This window comes from Xyrauchen texanus, chromosome 28, assembly GCF_025860055.1.
Source record: "Xyrauchen texanus isolate HMW12.3.18 chromosome 28, RBS_HiC_50CHRs, whole genome shotgun sequence".
In the NCBI taxonomy this organism is placed as follows: domain Eukaryota; kingdom Metazoa; phylum Chordata; class Actinopteri; order Cypriniformes; family Catostomidae; genus Xyrauchen; species Xyrauchen texanus.
In genome coordinates, this window is record NC_068303.1 from 12,765,917 (window position 1) to 12,784,738 (window position 18,822).

The 18,822-nt window shown below is 38.2% G+C and overlaps 1 protein-coding gene across 1 annotated transcript; it reads left to right on the top strand.

Annotated features, from left to right (window-relative positions):
- The first annotated feature begins 434 nt into the window (after positions 1–434).
- LOC127622044 (zinc finger protein 395-like) lies at positions 435–17,476 on the top strand. The gene is made up of 10 exons (XM_052095944.1): positions 435–523; positions 2,154–2,283; positions 2,390–2,538; positions 2,835–2,941; positions 7,840–8,039; positions 8,152–8,252; positions 14,307–14,517; positions 15,128–15,217; positions 15,354–15,472; positions 16,268–17,476. Exons 2-10 carry the CDS (start codon positions 2,215–2,217, stop codon positions 16,377–16,379), a joined length of 1,158 nt encoding a protein of 385 aa, XP_051951904.1. The 5' UTR covers positions 435–523; positions 2,154–2,214; the 3' UTR covers positions 16,380–17,476.
- The last annotated feature ends 1,346 nt before the right edge of the window (positions 17,477–18,822 follow it).

Here is an 18,822-nt window from a genome sequence, read left to right on the forward strand (position 1 = left end):
AGTTACCCCATGTGAATACCCTCCTTAGCAACCGGGCCAATTTGGTTGCTTAGGATACCGAACTTGTGACTCCAGGGGTGGTAGTTATTGTCAATACTTGCTGAGCTACCCAGGCCCCCTTTACATAATCTATGTTTAAAAATCAATGTTTTAAATTAGTGTCAATTCGTTTTAAGAGAGTGAAGGAATTATTATGCACGTCGCATTTAGACAACATACACTAATACAGTTCAATAACAGTACATTACAATCACACAGATCAAAGAATAGCGTAATAATACTACAGATATGACTAGATATGACTACCTATAACCAATAACGCATTATTATTCGTGTAGCACCCCTGTAAGACATATAAACAATGTGCCTTAAAGATGTTGCAGTAAGCAGCTGCCGTCCAACAACAATGCACGTAAACTGCGCGCGCATGACGCCCCCAGAATATCTGACTGACTGCAGACAGAGAAAAGCACGAACGGCTGAGCAGCAGGCAGGAGCGTCTCTCCCTGCAAAAACTTCCAAGGTAAGAATGTGACGGTATGGCCAACACTTTCTAAGGATTTCTTATGGCATGTTTAAAGACATTTTCTTTATGGTCGTAGAGCCTGTATATGTCGTCCTTCCGCTTTTCTGTTTCGAGAAAAAAAATCAGTTTCTCTGTATGAAGTTAGTTTGGCGGTCTAATGCACGTCTTTATGTTGTTGTTGTTTAATGTCTGCACATTCGAGATTATTGTTTGCACAAATGTGTTTTATATCATTGCAACTGTCTATTATTTTGCCAATTGTTTGTGTATATTAACGGACTTGAGCTGAATCTCGTGTACGAACACGTTGTCTGGTGGGGGTGTGCCTTTCGGGAAACCGATTTGGCCAATCAGAACACACTTTCCGACCAAAATGGGAAGGTTGTTATTTGCTCAATGCAAACGCCCATAACGAGCGTCCCAGTCAAAGTGTGGAACTGGATTATACAAAATGGCACATATTAATTCAGCTGTTCCAGAATAAACTAGCTAGCTGCATTTCCTAAGGAAATATAACAGCGCTTGCAATGCAGAAAAAGGATCCGTGTTTTATTTAAGCTTAGGCTTTGGTTCTGTGGAAATGAATGCTACATCAGGTCTTTTTTTTGGCTTTTTTTTATTTGTATATTTTTTTGTGTGCACAGAACAGTATTTAAAAGAAAATTCTTGTCAGGGCTATTGCATATTGTTTTAATTCAATTCTTAAATACCATAAGAAGGGGGGCTATTTGAAAAATCTGCATTTATGGATAAAGTGTTTTGCCAATAATGACATTATTACAACATTATTTATCAAAAAAGATTACAGACAATCCTCCATATGTGTACTTTTAGTGCTTTAATCATATAAATACAATTTAATATGCAAAAAGATGACCTTTTTTGGAATTTATTGCATACATATTTTTATTGCATCATCGCTGAAGCTTAGAATGTTATTGGGAGATTTTCAAATTGTTACAAGTTTACAACAAAAATATAAAATAGCGCAGATACCACACCTAAGGCTTAAATTATTTACAAAACAAAATTTGAAACAAAGCCTATTCTACTGTTTTAGTCGTTGAGTCTTGCTTTAATTCAGTTTGAATAACCCCTGACTGATGCAAAACTGTCTCAATACACTGTAGTAATAATAATAATAGTAATATCAATACAGTTCTGTCCTTGAAAGCACTGTAATTGCAGGTATGGAAATAACAGCATGTATAACAGACATTTGTCTGATGCATACAGTAGTTTGTATAATTTACGTTGATAAACAAGGAAAAATCTGTCTGAATTCCAATACAGGGTTTTGATCTCTCCATGATTTCACTCCCAAATCCGGAGTTACAGTATCTGAGAGGCTGATATTCAGGGGGTGTGTTGCCTGAAAAATGTAAAGGCAGTATCCCAGTGTGCTGTTTGTCCAAATGCAGAAATCTATCGCCTGTTTTGTTGTTTATACAGTTTCTTACCTATATCTGAGGTAAAAGTGGTGAACGGTTGCATGATTTTAATATAAGTTGTTGTTTACATTTATTTAGCATGTTTGGGTTTCTGTTTTATTTTTAGCTATTTTGACATTCAGATTAAATATTGCCCAGTATGCATAGCATCTAAACATGTAATACCCTGCTTTCAGCTTTTTGTGAGGAGAGCCAAAGCCAACTGTTTAGCCTGTTTCAGTTCTGAGAGGGCACATCATGGCAGCGGTGGGATCCAGGGCAGGACTGGATGAGGTACAGACGAGCACAGAGGGGCAGGACAGATTGGTATGTATCACAACAGAACAGATAACTTGAGTTAAAAATAAAACAAATGATTTATTATTTTGTGATACATTTAAAGAGAAATGCATCACAAATGCACTCTTCACAGATCTGCATGCAGAGCTGTTGTCAAGGAGAAGGAGCGAATGTACAGAAGATGAATACATGCCCAGAGAGAGAGTGGTCTGCCGATGCCAACTCACAACAAACAAAGCTTCTTTCCTTCCCACGGTCTTCCGGTGTGGACTTACCTTACAGGTAATCTACAGATCCAGATCATCCCTTTAGATGGTTGTATTGCACAGGCTGTGACCACATCAAGAATGTTTACATATAATAATTTTTAGATTAGTTATATTTATGCAGAATTAAGATAACTGGCCCTCTGTAGGAAAATGTATGTGATTTTACTAGATTAGTTAACTGTATGAACATTTTCAACTGTTATTGTGAAATATGTCATTGTATGCCTTATGTGCATGATTAGTGAATATATAAACAAACTGATGTTTAATATAGTGATTATAAAGCCATTCTGCCATGCCATATTTCAGGAGTCCTGGGTCAGTGGAGATGGATGAGATCATGGCTGCAATGGTGCTTACCAGTCTGTCCTGCAGTCCAGTTGTCCAAAGCCCACCACAGAGGGACCTCCTCCCAGGTGAGTTGAGCTTCTTTTGGAAACTAGATCTAAACTAATAGATGCTGAAAACTTTGCAGATTATGCTTGAAAAACTGACGCAGCCCATTTTTTCCCAAATGTATCTCCTCAGATAAAGGTTTTAAACACAATTTAACTTATTTATTTAATATTATTATTGCTTATTAAAGGAATATTCCAGGTTCAATACAAGTTAAGCTCAGTCCAGAGCAGAGCATGTGAGCGAAGCGGAGCGGTGTGACGCTCAGCTCAGTATTCCGCTCTATGCGCGTGCGCTCCACTCAGTCGCTCGCGTCCCAAGCGTACGCTCCACTGATGAATCGCTCACGCTCCCGCTCAGATCCTGCTCAGACATAAAATGTCTCTGTAGGCTACTTGCTTTCTGTTTGTACTTTGTAATGAATATCTGGAATACATGTATAAATTACAGTAGCTAGGATTGTAAATAGAAGTTATTTCGGGGTGATTCTGAATAAAAGTCTGTTCTTTTTATTCATTTAAATGCATTAAATTAACTTAATTATAAAACATGTCTAGCCCTTTGGCAAACTTGCCTATTAAATGCAATAACTGAAAAGGTATATTTGATTTTCAGTTATTTTATTTCCGTGAACATAACTGCAGTTGCAAAACAGGCATATTAAAATGCGACGCACACACAAACAAGATGAAATGCATGTAGAACTTCACAAAACACATCTGGACTATCATGCTCATAAAAGCACACACAGGTGAAATGCACTTAACAACATCTTATCAAAGCACACCTGGATGATTTACTGGCATTAGTAAAAGAAACGCCGTTCTAAAGTTTAAATATAACTGCGGGTAATTGCGGTCTATTTAAAAACGTCTCAATCTTTACATCACTTTAGAATTTACTTTTAGAAACATTAGTTTGGACAAAGTATTAGGTTTCAGGCTCATGCGGTGTGCCCGGGACAGTAATCCAGCGGCGGAAAACACGCGCTCAGAACTGGGGAGTCTGGGGACGCAGGAGAGGAAAAAAATTATTTATCTCCCTTTGATTGGTAGCATTTTTTTCTGTAAAAACGAATTTGCATACATTATAATAGCGTACAGTACATTTTCTGTTGCCTAGGCCTACATCTAAATTATAGGCCTACCTAATTATTCGGGTCAGTTTTTTTTTAAAATTTAACAAGTGGTTCAATAACTTCTGTCTAATTTCAACTTAAAAATAGGCTACATCAACAACAATTATGTAGGCTAATTCATATTGTGAGTTGGCTATAGGTTATTTTTAGTTGCACTGATATGATGATTGCATAACAAATTAACAATTCCTTCCAACCTGACGTCAGCATGTTTTAATAATTAATTTCCTAATTTTATTTAAATCGTACAAAATTAACAATATAATATTTCGATCCATGGTTTAGTAAATCATGACCACGTTGTAATAATTTGTTTCCTTGTTTTAATAAAACGAGAGTAGCCTACTAATTAGTTCAACATGGCCACGATTTACTAAACCAGGAACGATTTAAGAATTTGTAGAAGCGAATTTAATTCGTGGCCACCCTAAATGAGAGAACGAATTCTTAATTCATGGGAAGTTGGGAACGAAATGTTAATTTGTATATTACAATATATTTTTGTCTGCATGTCATGAGAGGGGCTCAGTACAACAGCCTACCTTACCCATTTATCTATTCATTTATTTTCGAATGGTATAGGCTATAGCTCACCTTTTGCTGCACTACCTTGTTTTCGTAGCACATCCTCCTGCTTTCTGGCAATGTGACGCTTTATATTCCAATATGAATCTTTGCTAACTCTCACAGTCTCTCCACACTCGCTTTCAATTTCTCCTCCCTGCTCGTTCTTAACTGTGATTTTTACTTTGCATTTATGCATAAGGCTCGCAACTTCCTTAAAACAATATTTGAACTCCATAACCAACCCACTATTGATTTAGCTAATTCACCGATTCTCGAACTAGCAAATCACAATAGGGCATTCCGGGTAGAGCGAGCGGCGCTGAGCGGACGGAGCGAGCGGAGCGGAATCTTCAGAAAGGCTCTCTCCGCTCAGGAGGAAGTATTACCACTCCGCTCCCCGCTACGCTCACGCTCCGCTACGCTCACATGCTCTGGTCCAGAGTATTTGTGGCATAATGCTGATTACCACAGAAAATAATTTGAGCTTGTCCCGGTGTTATTATTTTATAAAGCAAAAACTTGCGGTTACAGAAGGCCACTTTTAATGGAAACGAAGGGGGCCAATTAATTAATGTTAAAATACACTTTTCATGGTATAGCCACAAGACAAACATTTTAATTGTTAACATGATTTTAGCGTGACACATCAGGGATTTACCAGCATTACTGCGTTTACCAGATTACAGGGTTTAATGGCACTACATCTTCATCACAATGAAGGTGTAATATTGGATATAACTTTATACAGGTAAGGTTGGTAAGCGAATTAAATCACACTAAAATAATGTTATCACGTGTCCATGCTTTTTATACAGTGTGTGTTTTAATATTTATGGGCTGGCCCCATTCACTTCAATTTCCTTACTGTAACCACAATTATTTTTATATATATATATATATATATATATACATACTGAGGGACGAGTTTAATTTCTTTTTGTCATAATCAACATGATGCCAAAAATGCTGTCAATTGATCTTAATTTGTATTGAACCCTGGAATTTCCATTAAGTCCCCTTGTTGGAATGTCAAAATGGAATCAAAACATTCTTTTTATATATATATATATATATATATATATACACACACACACACACACACACTTGGAATAATGTACAGATTTGGCTCTTATGGAAATACATTTTTACTTTTATTCACCAAGTTTCATTCCATTGATCACATTGTATAGTCAGGACATTAATAACTAAAGTAAAAAATGACTATTACAATTTGAAAGAAAATGTTCAATACTTCTTAAACTGGTTCAAATAGTTCTCATCTAAAAATCCTCCATGTGCAGCAATGACAGCTTTGCAGATCCTTGGCATTCTAGCTGTCAGTTTGTACAGATATTCAGGTGACATTTCACCACGCACTTCCTGTAGCACTTGCCATAGATGTGGCAGTCTTTTCGGGCACTTCTCACACACCTTACAGTCTAGCTGATCCCACAAAAGCTCCGTGGAGTTAAGATCCATAACACTTTTTTCCAATCATCTGTTGTCCAATGTCATAACATTTTCTTTTGTTTTTCTATTTCAAAAGTGGCTTTTCTTAGCAATTATTCCCATAAGGCCTGCAGCCCGAAGTCTTCTCTTTACTGTTGTACATGAAACTGGTGTTGAGTGGGAAGAATTCAATGAAGCTGTCAGCTGAGGACATGTGAGGCGTATATTTCTTAAACTAGCTACTCTGATGTACTTATCCTCTTATTTAATTGTACATCTGGCCTTCCACATCTCTTTCTGTCCTCACTTTATTTTTATTTTTTGGCAATTTTAAGCATTGTATGTCCTTCATCCCTCAACAACTATTGACTGATGAGTTTCTAGAGAAAGCTGTTTCTTTTTTGCCATTTTTGACCTAATATTGACTTTAAGACATGCCAGTGTATTGCATACTGTGGCAACTCAAAAACGAACACTGTTAAGCTTCATATAGTGAACCAAATAACTTTTTTCTAGTACCAAATTAGCAATTTAGCATGATTACTCAAGGATAAGGTATTGAAGTGATAGCTGCTAGAAATGGACCTGTCTAGATTTTATCAAATGTAACTTTTTTTTTTTAAATAGTGATGGTGCTGTTTTATACATCAGTATTGTCCTGACTTGTGGTCAGTTGAATGCCAGTTTGGTGAATTAAAGTACCAATTTCCTTCCAAGACCGCAAAATCTGTACATTATTCCAAATTTTGGACGCCATTGTATATGTATGTAAATATGTTTTGTTTAATATTTCATTTTATTATGCAATATACACTGATGAGCCAAAACATTATGACCACTCACAGGTGAAGTGAATAACATTGATCATCTCCTAACAAGGCCACATTTCAAGGTCTGAGTGGATTAGATGGTAAGCAAACAATCAGTTCTCATAGTCAAAATGTTGAATGCAGGAGAAATGGGAAGCAGCAAAGATTTGAGTGACTTTGACAAGGGCCAAATTGTTATGGCCAGATGATTCCATATTTGAAATGTCAAGGCTTGTGGGGTGCTCCCGGTCAGCAGTGGTGAGTACCTAATGACAGTGGTCCGAGGAGGGACAGACCACAAACCAATTACAGGGTTTTGGTGCCCAAGGCTCATCGATGAGTGAGGGCAGCAAAGGCTATCCTGTCTACTAAATTTTAATGATGGTTACAGGTGGAATGTGGCACAACAGTGCATCGCACCCTGCTGCGTATGGGGCTACGTAGCCATAGAATGGTCAGAGTGCCCATGATGACCCATCTACACCATCGAAAGCACCTACAATGGGCACACGATGGAGCATCTATTGGATGTGCTAGACCAACAAGTCCAATCAATGGCGGCTTCACCTAGCAACTAACAGAACTTGAAAGATCTGCTGCTAATGTCTTAGCACCAGATACCACAGGACACCTTTAGGGGTCTTGTTGAGTCCAAGCATCGGCAAGTCGTGCCTGTTTTGGCGGCACGCGAAGGACCAACAGCATATAAGGCATAATGTTTTGGCTCATTAGTGTATTTTGCTAACAGACAATTCTGTGGTTTTGCCTATGTTATGTTAGGGAACAGTCTAAGGAATGCCTAATTTTGAAATGTTTGTGAAGTGGAATTTAATAAAGTATAAAGTTGAACATTGTTCTCTTTTTCAATTTATTGACCAAAATGGATCTAGTCAACACTGTAAGAAGAGAGCTTTTTGTTATTCATACTTTCTGGTTCTTTTGTCTGTGACTCTAGGGGACATGGAGTGTGGTGGAGGTGAGCTGTCCGACAGTGGCAGTAGCGGTTACTGGAGCTGGGACCATGGCAATGTAAGTCCAGCCCCCTCTCCATCTGTCACTGAGATGGACAGAAGCCTTGGCCAACTGAAAGATGAGGGATTGCACATGGAAATGGACCAAGCTGCATGTGATGAGCCGGATGTCACAAGATGCAAAGTAAGAATGACAGGACTGTCAGGTTGTTGAACCTGTGGGTGAATAGGAAGTGTTTTTAGGTGACATTTTAAAAATATGTCTGAGTCACACTTTCTTTTTCTCTGACCCTCAGAGCTTGAGCAGGGGAGCATACAGGTGTCTGTGGCCTGGCTGTGGGAAAGTGCTGACATCACGAGTTGGAATGAAACGCCACATTCGCATTCTTCACCTGGGGTGAGTATGTCTGCACATACCACCTAATTCATTAGAACAATTGAGAATAGAAAGGAATGATATGATAAGTTATTTAAATTAGTCAAACTCCAACTTAGACAGTGAGGAATGTTTAATGTTACTTGAATTGATGCTATTTCTTTATGTTGCAGAAGGCTTTGTTTGGAAAATATTAATAAAGCATTTTGTTGAGGTGTGATTGTGTGATGCCATGTGAGAAGCAGACGAGTAAATCACAATCTGTGCATGCTTTGCTAGTTTGTAATTATGTTTGTGGGATAAATTGTGAGATTCGACAGATCCTACTACATGTTTGTTCTTTGAAGTCAACATGGCAAAGAATTCAAAATCCTCAGGCTCTGGAGATATAAAAAGACACTTATGTGCTGACGCTGAACCTCCAACAAGCCTGCAGACCAGGGACTCAATTTGGATGGTGCAGTGGGAGAAAATCAGTGTCAAATGACGAGCATATCTGTGATGCTGACAAAAGTTGTTGCAGACTTTGAGAATCTCTTTGTAATACGTTGAATGATTAAATTGTCTTAGTTGGTTACAAGAATCGCGAACGTCGAGAGACGGATCGATTATCTGGGGTCATCGGAGAGGGAATTGGCTCCATTTGCATTCATGGATCCATTGGCAACCAAGGCACAGTTGAAAAGTTGGAAGACCTTGAGAATTGCACTAGGAGGAATAACGTGCAAATTGTTGGAATTCCTGAACATGAGGAGGGCAGAGATATGGTGAAAATCCTGGACAAGCTCTTCCCAAGCCACTTTTAAGATGTTTTGGTGTATGTGGCGCTTCTTCGGTTTCTGGAGTATCGAAGGCGAGATTGTTGACAAAACCAGCGTAAGTTGTGTAAGAAACGCTGCTATATCACTCCACAACATCTAACTTGAGAACACACATGCAGTCTTCTCATCCTGAAGAGTTTTTTCGAGAATGTCATGACGAGGAGCCATTATTAAAACAGTCCAGGTTATTACTGGCACATCGGTCAGAGATGAGTGTGTGTTTTCATCAGATGGAAACATTGTCAACAAAAACGCTCCACCCTTGCTGCAGATCAAGTTGACCGTCTGGTGTTTTTGATAAACAATTTGTAGATGTATGAGTGAGTGGATAGTTTCAGAATAACAGTTTGTCATTTCATGTCAATAAAAAATGCGATGCTTGATTTGGATTATATTTGCTCATTGCGTTCACTTTCGCCCTCTTGTGGGTTTAGGAGTCAATACGGTACTGTTTGTCCTCTAACATAAAGTTATATCTTTAGAATTCAAATATAATTGAATATTACTATTATTTAAGAAATTCTAATTTAGTTTTTCAGCCATTTTGACAGCCCTACCTCATTCCATCTGTTGTCGATTGCTCAATTGGAAACACCTTAAAGGTGCGTACACACTGCCAGCGACACCGACATCATCCCATTCATTTTCTATGAGAGCACAGCGACTTCCGGCGACACGAGCTGTCGCGACCGTTGGCAACTAGATGTGGGCGTGTCCAGCGACGCAACAAAGTTGAGACAAGTTCAACTTTATTCAAATGAAGAGCGACTAATGGAAGCGACAGCCAATAGGAGAGAAGAATGGAGAGCTCACGTGATCCTTCTCGCTCTCTCTCAGCTCCTGCAGTAACGGAAAGATGGATGAAAGGCTAATTCTTGCTGTTAGAAAATTTCCAGTGCTCTATGATATGTCTCTTCCCATGTACAAGGACATTTTTAAGAAAAATACTGCGTGGAAAGGTGTATCTGAGATTGTGGGGATTTTATGGACCCAGACAGTACGGCATTTGCATTTTCGCCGCAGATAAACAGCCGCTATGGCAAACAGCACGCCTTGTTTCTCATTCATCTTTGACATAAAGCATTTTATGTACTGATTCCATTTATATTTAGTCTTTTCCCGCCAACATGTTTGTTTTTAGTGGCAAGAAAAGGGATTCGCTGTCAACAGCAATGGAATGACATCCGTGAATGTCATTTATAAACGTTACTAGGCAAACAGTAGTGGGAACACCCACTAGTGACTTCACCGCCAGCCACTGGCGACCTGCAGCGACAAAGTCGCTGGAAGTGTGTACGCACCTTTCGTCTCAGATCACGCCCTGGTGAGTTTAGAGGTGGTGACACATATGGAGAAAAAGAAATCATTCAGCTGGCGCATTAATGTTTCTCTTTTGCAAAATCCTGATTTCCAACAAATGCTAAAGACTGAAATCAGTGTTTATATGGAGACCAACTGGTCCTCCGTATCCTTTGTGGGTGTGGCTTGGGAGGCACTTTAGGTGGTTTTTAGGGGTTGGATCATACGGTATGCCTCATTCATCAAAAAATCCAAAACACGAGAACTGGAAAAGTGGAGTTTTGGTCATTCAGGGCTAGACAGTCATATTTTGAGTCTGGGGACAAATCAGGGATGCTTTTGGCTAGATATATAAAGCAGAGAGTGTCTTTTTTTTACCATTCCCTCAGTGAAATCTGCTGGTTGTGGAATTCTTACCTCAGACATTGATATTACGCTTTTATCCAAAGCAACTTACAAAAGAGGAGAACATAAGCAAATCGTCTTAAGGAGACATTGGTACGAAAAGTGCCATATTACAAACTTTCACTAGCATCAGAATAGTATTCAAAACAGATTTAAGTGCAACAAGAAATATTAATTTTTTTTTGTTCCACTTATTCATCTACTGATGACGATTTTAGAAACTTTCTAAATGTTAATGTTAGACCATTAGAACTCCCTAAATTGATGTCTGAGCAAAAAAATATCTTATAACCTTAGAGGAACATGATGAGGTAATTAAGGCCTTACCTATAGGCAAGGCTCCGGGGCCAGATGGTTTTGCAGCTGAATTTTTTTTAGATCTTATCCTAAGTTTATAATTCTGTATAAACTTGTATAGAGATTGGAAAGCTTCTGCCAACTATGACGCAAGCCCGGCTCAGTCTGATTCTTAAAAAGGACAAAGATCCAAGCGGGTGTAAAAGTTACCGTCCAATTTCCCTAATCTAGTTAGATGTAAAAATTGTGTCAACAATTTTGGTTAATCGATTAAGTAAAATTATGACATCTCTTATACATATAGATCAAGTGGGGTTTATTCAGGGTCGTAGCTCTTCTGATAACATTAGGCATTTTATCAATATCATGTGGTCAGTGGTGAATGATCAGACTCCAATAGCTGCCATCTCACTTGATGCCGAAAAGATGCTTGATATGGTAGAATGAGATTATCTTTTTGAGATTTTGGAAATGTATGGGTTTGGGAGCACATTTATTGGTTGGATCAATTTACTTTATAGACACCCTGTAGCAGCAGTACAAACAAATTGATTAATTTCAGTTTATTTTACTCTGGACTTGCCCTGGAACCATTAGCTGCCGTGATAAGAAAGGAGGATGATTTTCCAGGGGTGATGGGTGGAAGGTGTGGTGCATAAACTTCTGCTTTATGCAGATGATATTTTATTATTTGTCTCTGGCCCTACCAGACCTATGCCTTCCCTACACAGAATTATTAATTCCTTTTCCAAGTTCTCAGGATACAAATTCAACTGGTCTAAATCCGAAGCTTTGGCTTTGACATCGTACTGTCCAGTAACAGCCTTTGGGTGTTTTATTCCCTACAAATTTGTCTGATTTAGCTAGAGTTCATTTTTACCCTTTAATAAAAATGTTTTCGAGCAATGTGCACAACTGGGCTTCATTGCATTTATCTATGATTGGGAAGTTTAATGTTATTTAAGTGAACTGTATTCCAAAATTCAACTATCTGATACAGTCTCTCCCTGTAGATGTCCCCCTCTTTTATTTCAAGCAATTTGTGAGCATAGTGAAGTCCTTCATTTGGAATGGCAAGCAACCCAGATTACATTTTCGTAAGCTGCATAGGCCGATTGACAAAGGTGGGATAGGCCTACCCAAGAATTTTTTTATTATTATGTGTTCGGTCTCAGATATTTGGCTCATTGGTCACTTCCACCTGGAGCCCCTCCATGGTTCTGTATTGAACAGGAATTTCTTGCCCTTATTTTGCCATTGCTTTTCTATCAATCTAACCAGAGAAGATGAATCACACCACAATATTTCACATTTGCACTCGCTATGAACAAATGTGTCTAGAGTGTTTAATTCAGATATGCCATATCACCCTGCAGCTATTGCCTGGTTGCCCACTAAAGCTAAGCAGGGTTGAGCCTGGCCAGTACCTGGATGGGAGACGTCCTGGGGAAAACCAAGGTTGCTGCTGGAAGAGGTATTAGGGAGGCCAGCAGGGGGTGCTCACCCTATGGTCTGTGTGGGTCCTAATGCCCCAGTATAGTGATGGGGACACTATACTGTAAAAAAAAAGCACCGTCTTTCGGATGGGACGTTAAACCGAGGTCCTGACTCTCTAGGGTCATTAAAAATCCCTAGGGCACTTTCTCGTAAAGAGTAGGGGTTTAACCCCGGTGTCCTGGCCCCTATGTATCATGGCCTCCTAATAATCTCCATCCCTGAATTGGCTACATCACTCTACCATCTCCTCTCCACCAATAGCTGGTGTGTGGTGGGCTTTCTGGCGCACTATGGCTGCCGTCGCATCATCCAGGTGGATGCTGCACACTGGTGGTGGTTGAGGAGATTCCCCCATACTATGTAAAGCGCTTTGAGTTTGAGAAAAGCGCTATATAAATGTAAGTTGTTGTTGTTATCTAAATGTTTCCAGAAGCTTATGGCTAAACCCTAAACTACTATGCATTAAGTCCCCTTTCTGTTGGTCATAGTGGATTGCGAGGGGGGTTAATACACTCGTTGACCTATATGGAGATATAACCCATGTCTTTTGGGGGGTTTGTTGAGATACAGAAGTTTCAGAGTCTGGTTTGCGATATGTTAGGCACTCGGTATCATTTTGCCCCAGACTCTGTATCTCGGGCGATGGGGCAATCATCGACATTGAAAGTAGACACATAAAAAGTTGGGTCTTAACCAGTGTCATGATCCAGGCAGATTATTTTAAGGGTCTGGAGGTTGGCTGGAACTCCCTCTTTTCAGTAGTGGTGCTCGGCGATTGGAAGATGTGGCGGCCTTTTAGAAAGTGGCATTTAGAAGAATGGGAAGATACAACATGTTTGTGGAGAAATTGGGTGGGTATTTGTCATTTATGTATATGTGATTTATTTTTGTATTTATCTATTTATTTTTTGTGTGTGTGTCTATATCATTTGAGACCACTGTGATGTTGTTGGGGGTCAGGGTGGGATTGGGAGGGGGAGGGTTAATAGTGGGGGTTAAGATTGATTCTGTGTGTATATATATATATATATATATATATATATATATATATATATATATATATATATATATATATATATATATATATATTGTTTGTTTTACTTATGTTCATATATGTGAATCAATAAAAGTTGTTAATCTGAATAAAGCATCATGTTGTTACGTTTTGGAATGAACTATCAAAATGCACTCATTTCCAGGAAAATAAATATATATTGTCAAATTTCAGCTCTTTCAACTACAGAACATGATGCAATTAATCACAATTAAAACATTTAATTGGCTGACAGCACTAATTATTATAATTATTTTACACGTTTTAGAATAATAGAACACTTGAAATGGCAAATTATGTAGTGACAAAATATTAAACACATCAAAACTATTAACTTCTTCAAAGTAGCCACCCTTTCTAGATTACTGTTCTACACACCCTGTGCATTCTCTCAACCGACTTCATTTGATATCCACTTAGGATGTTTTTTAATCAGTAATAATTACGTGTTCTCATGCATACAGACCACTTGTTTGCCAAATTCTCTATGTGATCGAACCCATAAACAAAATGCTAATTCGAATTTTATGTTTTGTAAAGAAAAGTATGTGTAGGCACAATGATAGTGTACTTATGTTCTTTACACTACGTTGAAGAAAAAAAAACATGTAAAACTACTTTATTTACTGGGGCTGAAATTAGCAACAAATAATGTTTCCTATTCTTCTTTTTTTTTTTTTTTTTTTGTCTTTTCTCAACCAGTGGGGGCTCAGAGCTCAGAGAAGAAGACTTCTATTATACAGAAGTTTCCTCAGAAGATGAGGACACTTCTTCTCCTGCTCCCTCCTTCTCTAGCGGGGTCTGGACATCCTTTGGGTCCACACTAAGCCAATCCACCTTAGTCCAGTCAAGCACTCTCAGCCAGTCGGCTCCAAGCAGTGTGTGGCAGATTCACACTGAACATCTCTATCAGGTAAGGTCTCACTTTTTCAAAATGGCGGTTTTGCTGTTAGAAGTTAAACAGACTTATTCATGTTGTTTTGTAAATTCATAATTGTTCTTAGAAAATTACATTGACATCTAGGGCTGTCACGATTATGAAATTTGGCAGACGATTAATTGTCAAATGAATAATCATGACGATTAATTGTCTATTTTGGGCTATGATGATTAATTGTCTCGTTAAGGGCTTGTCATATAAATTGTAATATTTCTTAAGGTGTGCTTTTTTCTGCATGTGTGCTTCATACACCTTAAGAAGTTATTTTTACACATTTAACTTGAAATATATAAATCAAAGAATAAAATAGGGATATGTGACACTTTTTCCTTCATAATCTCCTCTCATTTTCTCATTCAAATTAATTGAGGAATGAGCAGTCCTTCTGCCTTCCTCCACGTACATGTTATGTGCTGTACACATGTCTCGTGTGACAATTTTGCATTACCGAGATGATATTCCAAAATGTATGTTGGCAAATTTCTACCGATTTATCATGTCTACCAGAATATCGACCACCTCTAGTCGTAAATGTGTTTTTTAGTAAAACTATTCCTTTTTGTTGTTGTTTTTTTCCCTGTAGGCCTGCACGCCCATTCAGGTCACAGTCTCTCCAGGCTCACCCACCTTTTGTAGCTGGACCATGCCTGGTGATGTCCAGCAGAAACCTCAGGTTGGTCTGTCTAAACAAAAGCCATTTATTTATAGTGCATGACAGCATCTGTTTTGTTTTTTGTCTTTTTTTTTTTTTTTTTTACAAATGGAATGTCTTTGACCATAAGGTTATGATTTTGACCTTTTCATCACAGAGTCCATCATCTCGCAGCCGGTCAGTGAGTGTTGGAGAGCAGTGGCTACAGCGTAACAGCGCCCCCACAAGATCACAGACCATGAGTGCATCTCCCTCCAGAGGGCACTGTTCATTCAGGTATTAGACTGTTAGTGAACTGCAAAGCTAAATGCTACAAAAACCCTGAACCACTCTTGTGATTAAAAAAAAATTCACGTATTTACACAAAACATTTTGTTTTAGACCGAAATATATATAAAAGTTTTAGACCTAAATTCTTTTTTTGTAGAACATAAGCTCAGGAAGGCACTAAAAGTTTTTTCTCCAAGAGGCAACGCACAATAAGTTTTTTTTTATTATTTCTTTGCTTATTGGCATGTGGTACCAACCTCAGCCACCTGGTGCCACTATTAGTAAGCATGAAATCTAATGCTTACAGGGTGACAGATGACAGCTGTGGTACTTGATCTGTGTATTTATAGTTGTATATAGTTTATAGTTTAGACGGAAAAATATATATATTTTGTAATTTTATTAAAAAAATTTTTAGATAATTTATTTTGTTTAGAGAGAAAATAATTTAGAAAGAAAAATATATTTGTAGGGCATAAGCTCAGGAAGGCACAAAAAACTATTTTCACCTAGTGAATTTGTTTTCCAAAGTGTGGTTCAGGGCTTCTGTGGAATGCTGTCCTTTGTAGTAAACAAAAAAGCATTTGGTCAAAATACAAATACACTAAAATATTGCTGCATAACCTAAAATGTGGTATCAAGTCCAGGTAAATTAACTGATTTTAAGTCACAAATATTATTTTTTATGACTGATCAACTACATTAGGTTAAGCCAACAAAAGTTATTTTAAATAGTGTTGTAGATCTACATATACAACTGCATATTTTCACTTTTCCTGTTTACTCTTTGTGTTTTCTAAGGAAGGGCCGAGGTGAGGCCAAAAAGTGCCGAAAAGTGTATGGCGTGGAACGCAGGGACCAGTGGTGCACTGCCTGTCGCTGGAAGAAAGCCTGCCAGCGATTTCCAGACTAAAACAAAGACTAAAGGAAACAAGGAAGAATCTTAATTTTCCTTCTATACTCCAACTATTTCTGCACTGTAAAGGACCCCTCTTTTCACTTTTGTACCAGAGTCAAGTGTTTTGTTATGTTTTCCCACAGATTAAGTGCCGGTAATAGCTGTCAAGAATATGTGGAGTAGTAGGATCCCAACCCCTCCAAAGTGAATTCTGCCTTTTCACAAGAATAAAGTGTAACCCTGAATCTGGAAAAAGGTGTTTATCTGCCCCAGTCCTGCATTTCATCCACAACTGAGATATTGAAGTGATTTGTTGATTTTTGTTTTGTTTTTTGTATACTGTGCACAATGTATTTTGATGATTTTCATGATGTTTTTCTATTTCTGTTTTTGTTTTGTTTTTTAGCCTGGAAGCTCTAAAAGTGTAATGTCATGTATTGTTTTGTTTTTTCTACATATTTACTCAGAATTTTTTCTCAACTTTGTTTTGCAAGGTTTGTATAAGGTTGTTTGCCATAGCGCTTCCTAATCAATCTAAACTGCCAGATATAAAGCTAAAGTGGTGTTGAGTGAACGATGTGACTGATGTAAGCCATTTTAGTGGCTAGAGTGTATTGATGGAGATAAAAGTGCAGCTATAAACTTTTGATTGAATACCAAAGTGCTATTGCGAAGCTAAGTTCAAGGGAGTTTGACTGAACACTGCCCTGAGAACAGTTGAGGCTTGCTCCTTTTGTAATTTTCTTGTCATCCTTCCAAACAGTGTTAAAGTCTTACTTGTACAATACTGGATGATACCATAGGGAACATCTAAAGGATTTGAAAGTGTAACACTATATGGAAAAAAGAGAGATATTGTTATGTATGATTAAAAAGACACAAGATAAAATATGTAAATTTCAAAAGCTTGTCATTTGTGCATGACAAATAACAACAATCGTAAAATTGTTTTATTGGCCTTTTGTGTGCAGTGCATGTACAAGTGGAAAGGATTCAAAGAAAAGCTCACTATTCAAAAATTATGCAGAATGTGTTTGAAATAAAAAATAGTTCACAAGGCCAAAATGTTAACAGATAAAATCTTACATGTAACTACAGAATACTGTAAAAGTACAAGTCTATCTGCGCATTCTTTGCATGTTGGTGGCTTCAAAGCATTCTCCAATAACTATTTATGTGAGGGAGAGTCTGTCAAGCACTAAGATGAAGTCATTTGTATAATATGTTCATGCAGAAAGGTGGAATGCATGCTAAATTGAAATAGCTATCTCATTGTCAGTCTTGCCTGAAAATGAGGTGGGAACCAAACAATTAAAGATGCTATTTCTCTGGAACCAAGAGGAATTTAAAAAATGTGCCTGTTTTTTAACAGGTTTCCTAAAAAAATGTTTTAAAATAAATTTGTTTCGTAGCTTAGGACTGACAGAGACAAATGTTATTTCTCAGGATACTTTTTTCCAATTTTATCTTATTTCAGTTATATCTGTGAGCCAATAGGGACATTTTTGTAGAAGAGTGTCTGCAACCTGGAAGGTCACAACAAGCCACACCCACTACAAGTTATGCCCCCTTAAAAGACTGTCTATGGTTGCAACCAACAGCTGGTTGTCACATTCATACACTGTTGTTTAATTGGAGTCCCGTCGCAACCCTAAGCCTAACCTCAAAGTACCGCAATGTTAAAGTTCAATTGAATATTATCGAATCGCCATATCAACAAGGTGTTTCCATCTGCGGAACTGCCGCTCATTGGATGTTTATTGCAACATTCTGAGTAAATTCTAGAGATTGTTGTGTGTGAAAATCCCAGGAGATAAGCAGTTACAGAAATATTCAAATCAGCCCATCAGGCACCAACAATCTTCTATGCGATTATCTAATCAGCCAATCGTGTGGTAGAAGAGCAGTTGAGTGCATAGAGTCATGCAGACACAGGTCAGGAGCTTATCTTGTCCACATCAAACATCAGAATAGGGTAAAAATTTTATCTCAGTAATTTGGACTGTGGCATGATTGATGGTGCCAGATGGGATTTTCACGCACAACGGTCTCTATTGTTTACTCAGAATGGTGCAAAACAAAAAACGCCTTGTTGATGAGAGAGGTCAACATAGAATGGCCAGACTGCTTCAAACTGGCAAAGTCTACTGTAACTCAGATAACCACTCTGTACAATTGTGGTGAGTAGAACACTTGGCGCTGTTTTTGGCGGCACAAGGGCCGGGGACCTACACAATATTAGGAAGGTGGTTTTAATGTTGTGGTTGATCGGTGTATAAATTGTTAAAGAAGGCGGAAACGCGACATAACATAATGGGTTTGTGATCCAAGGGGAGCGTTACTTGGAGTGGGTGTGTCATGTAGTGGGCATTCTTGCCCTCTTTCGGGACGCAGACATAGATCACTTGATTTTCGGAGTGATTTCTTGAAGAAACGTCACACCGTTCTCCAAATTGCA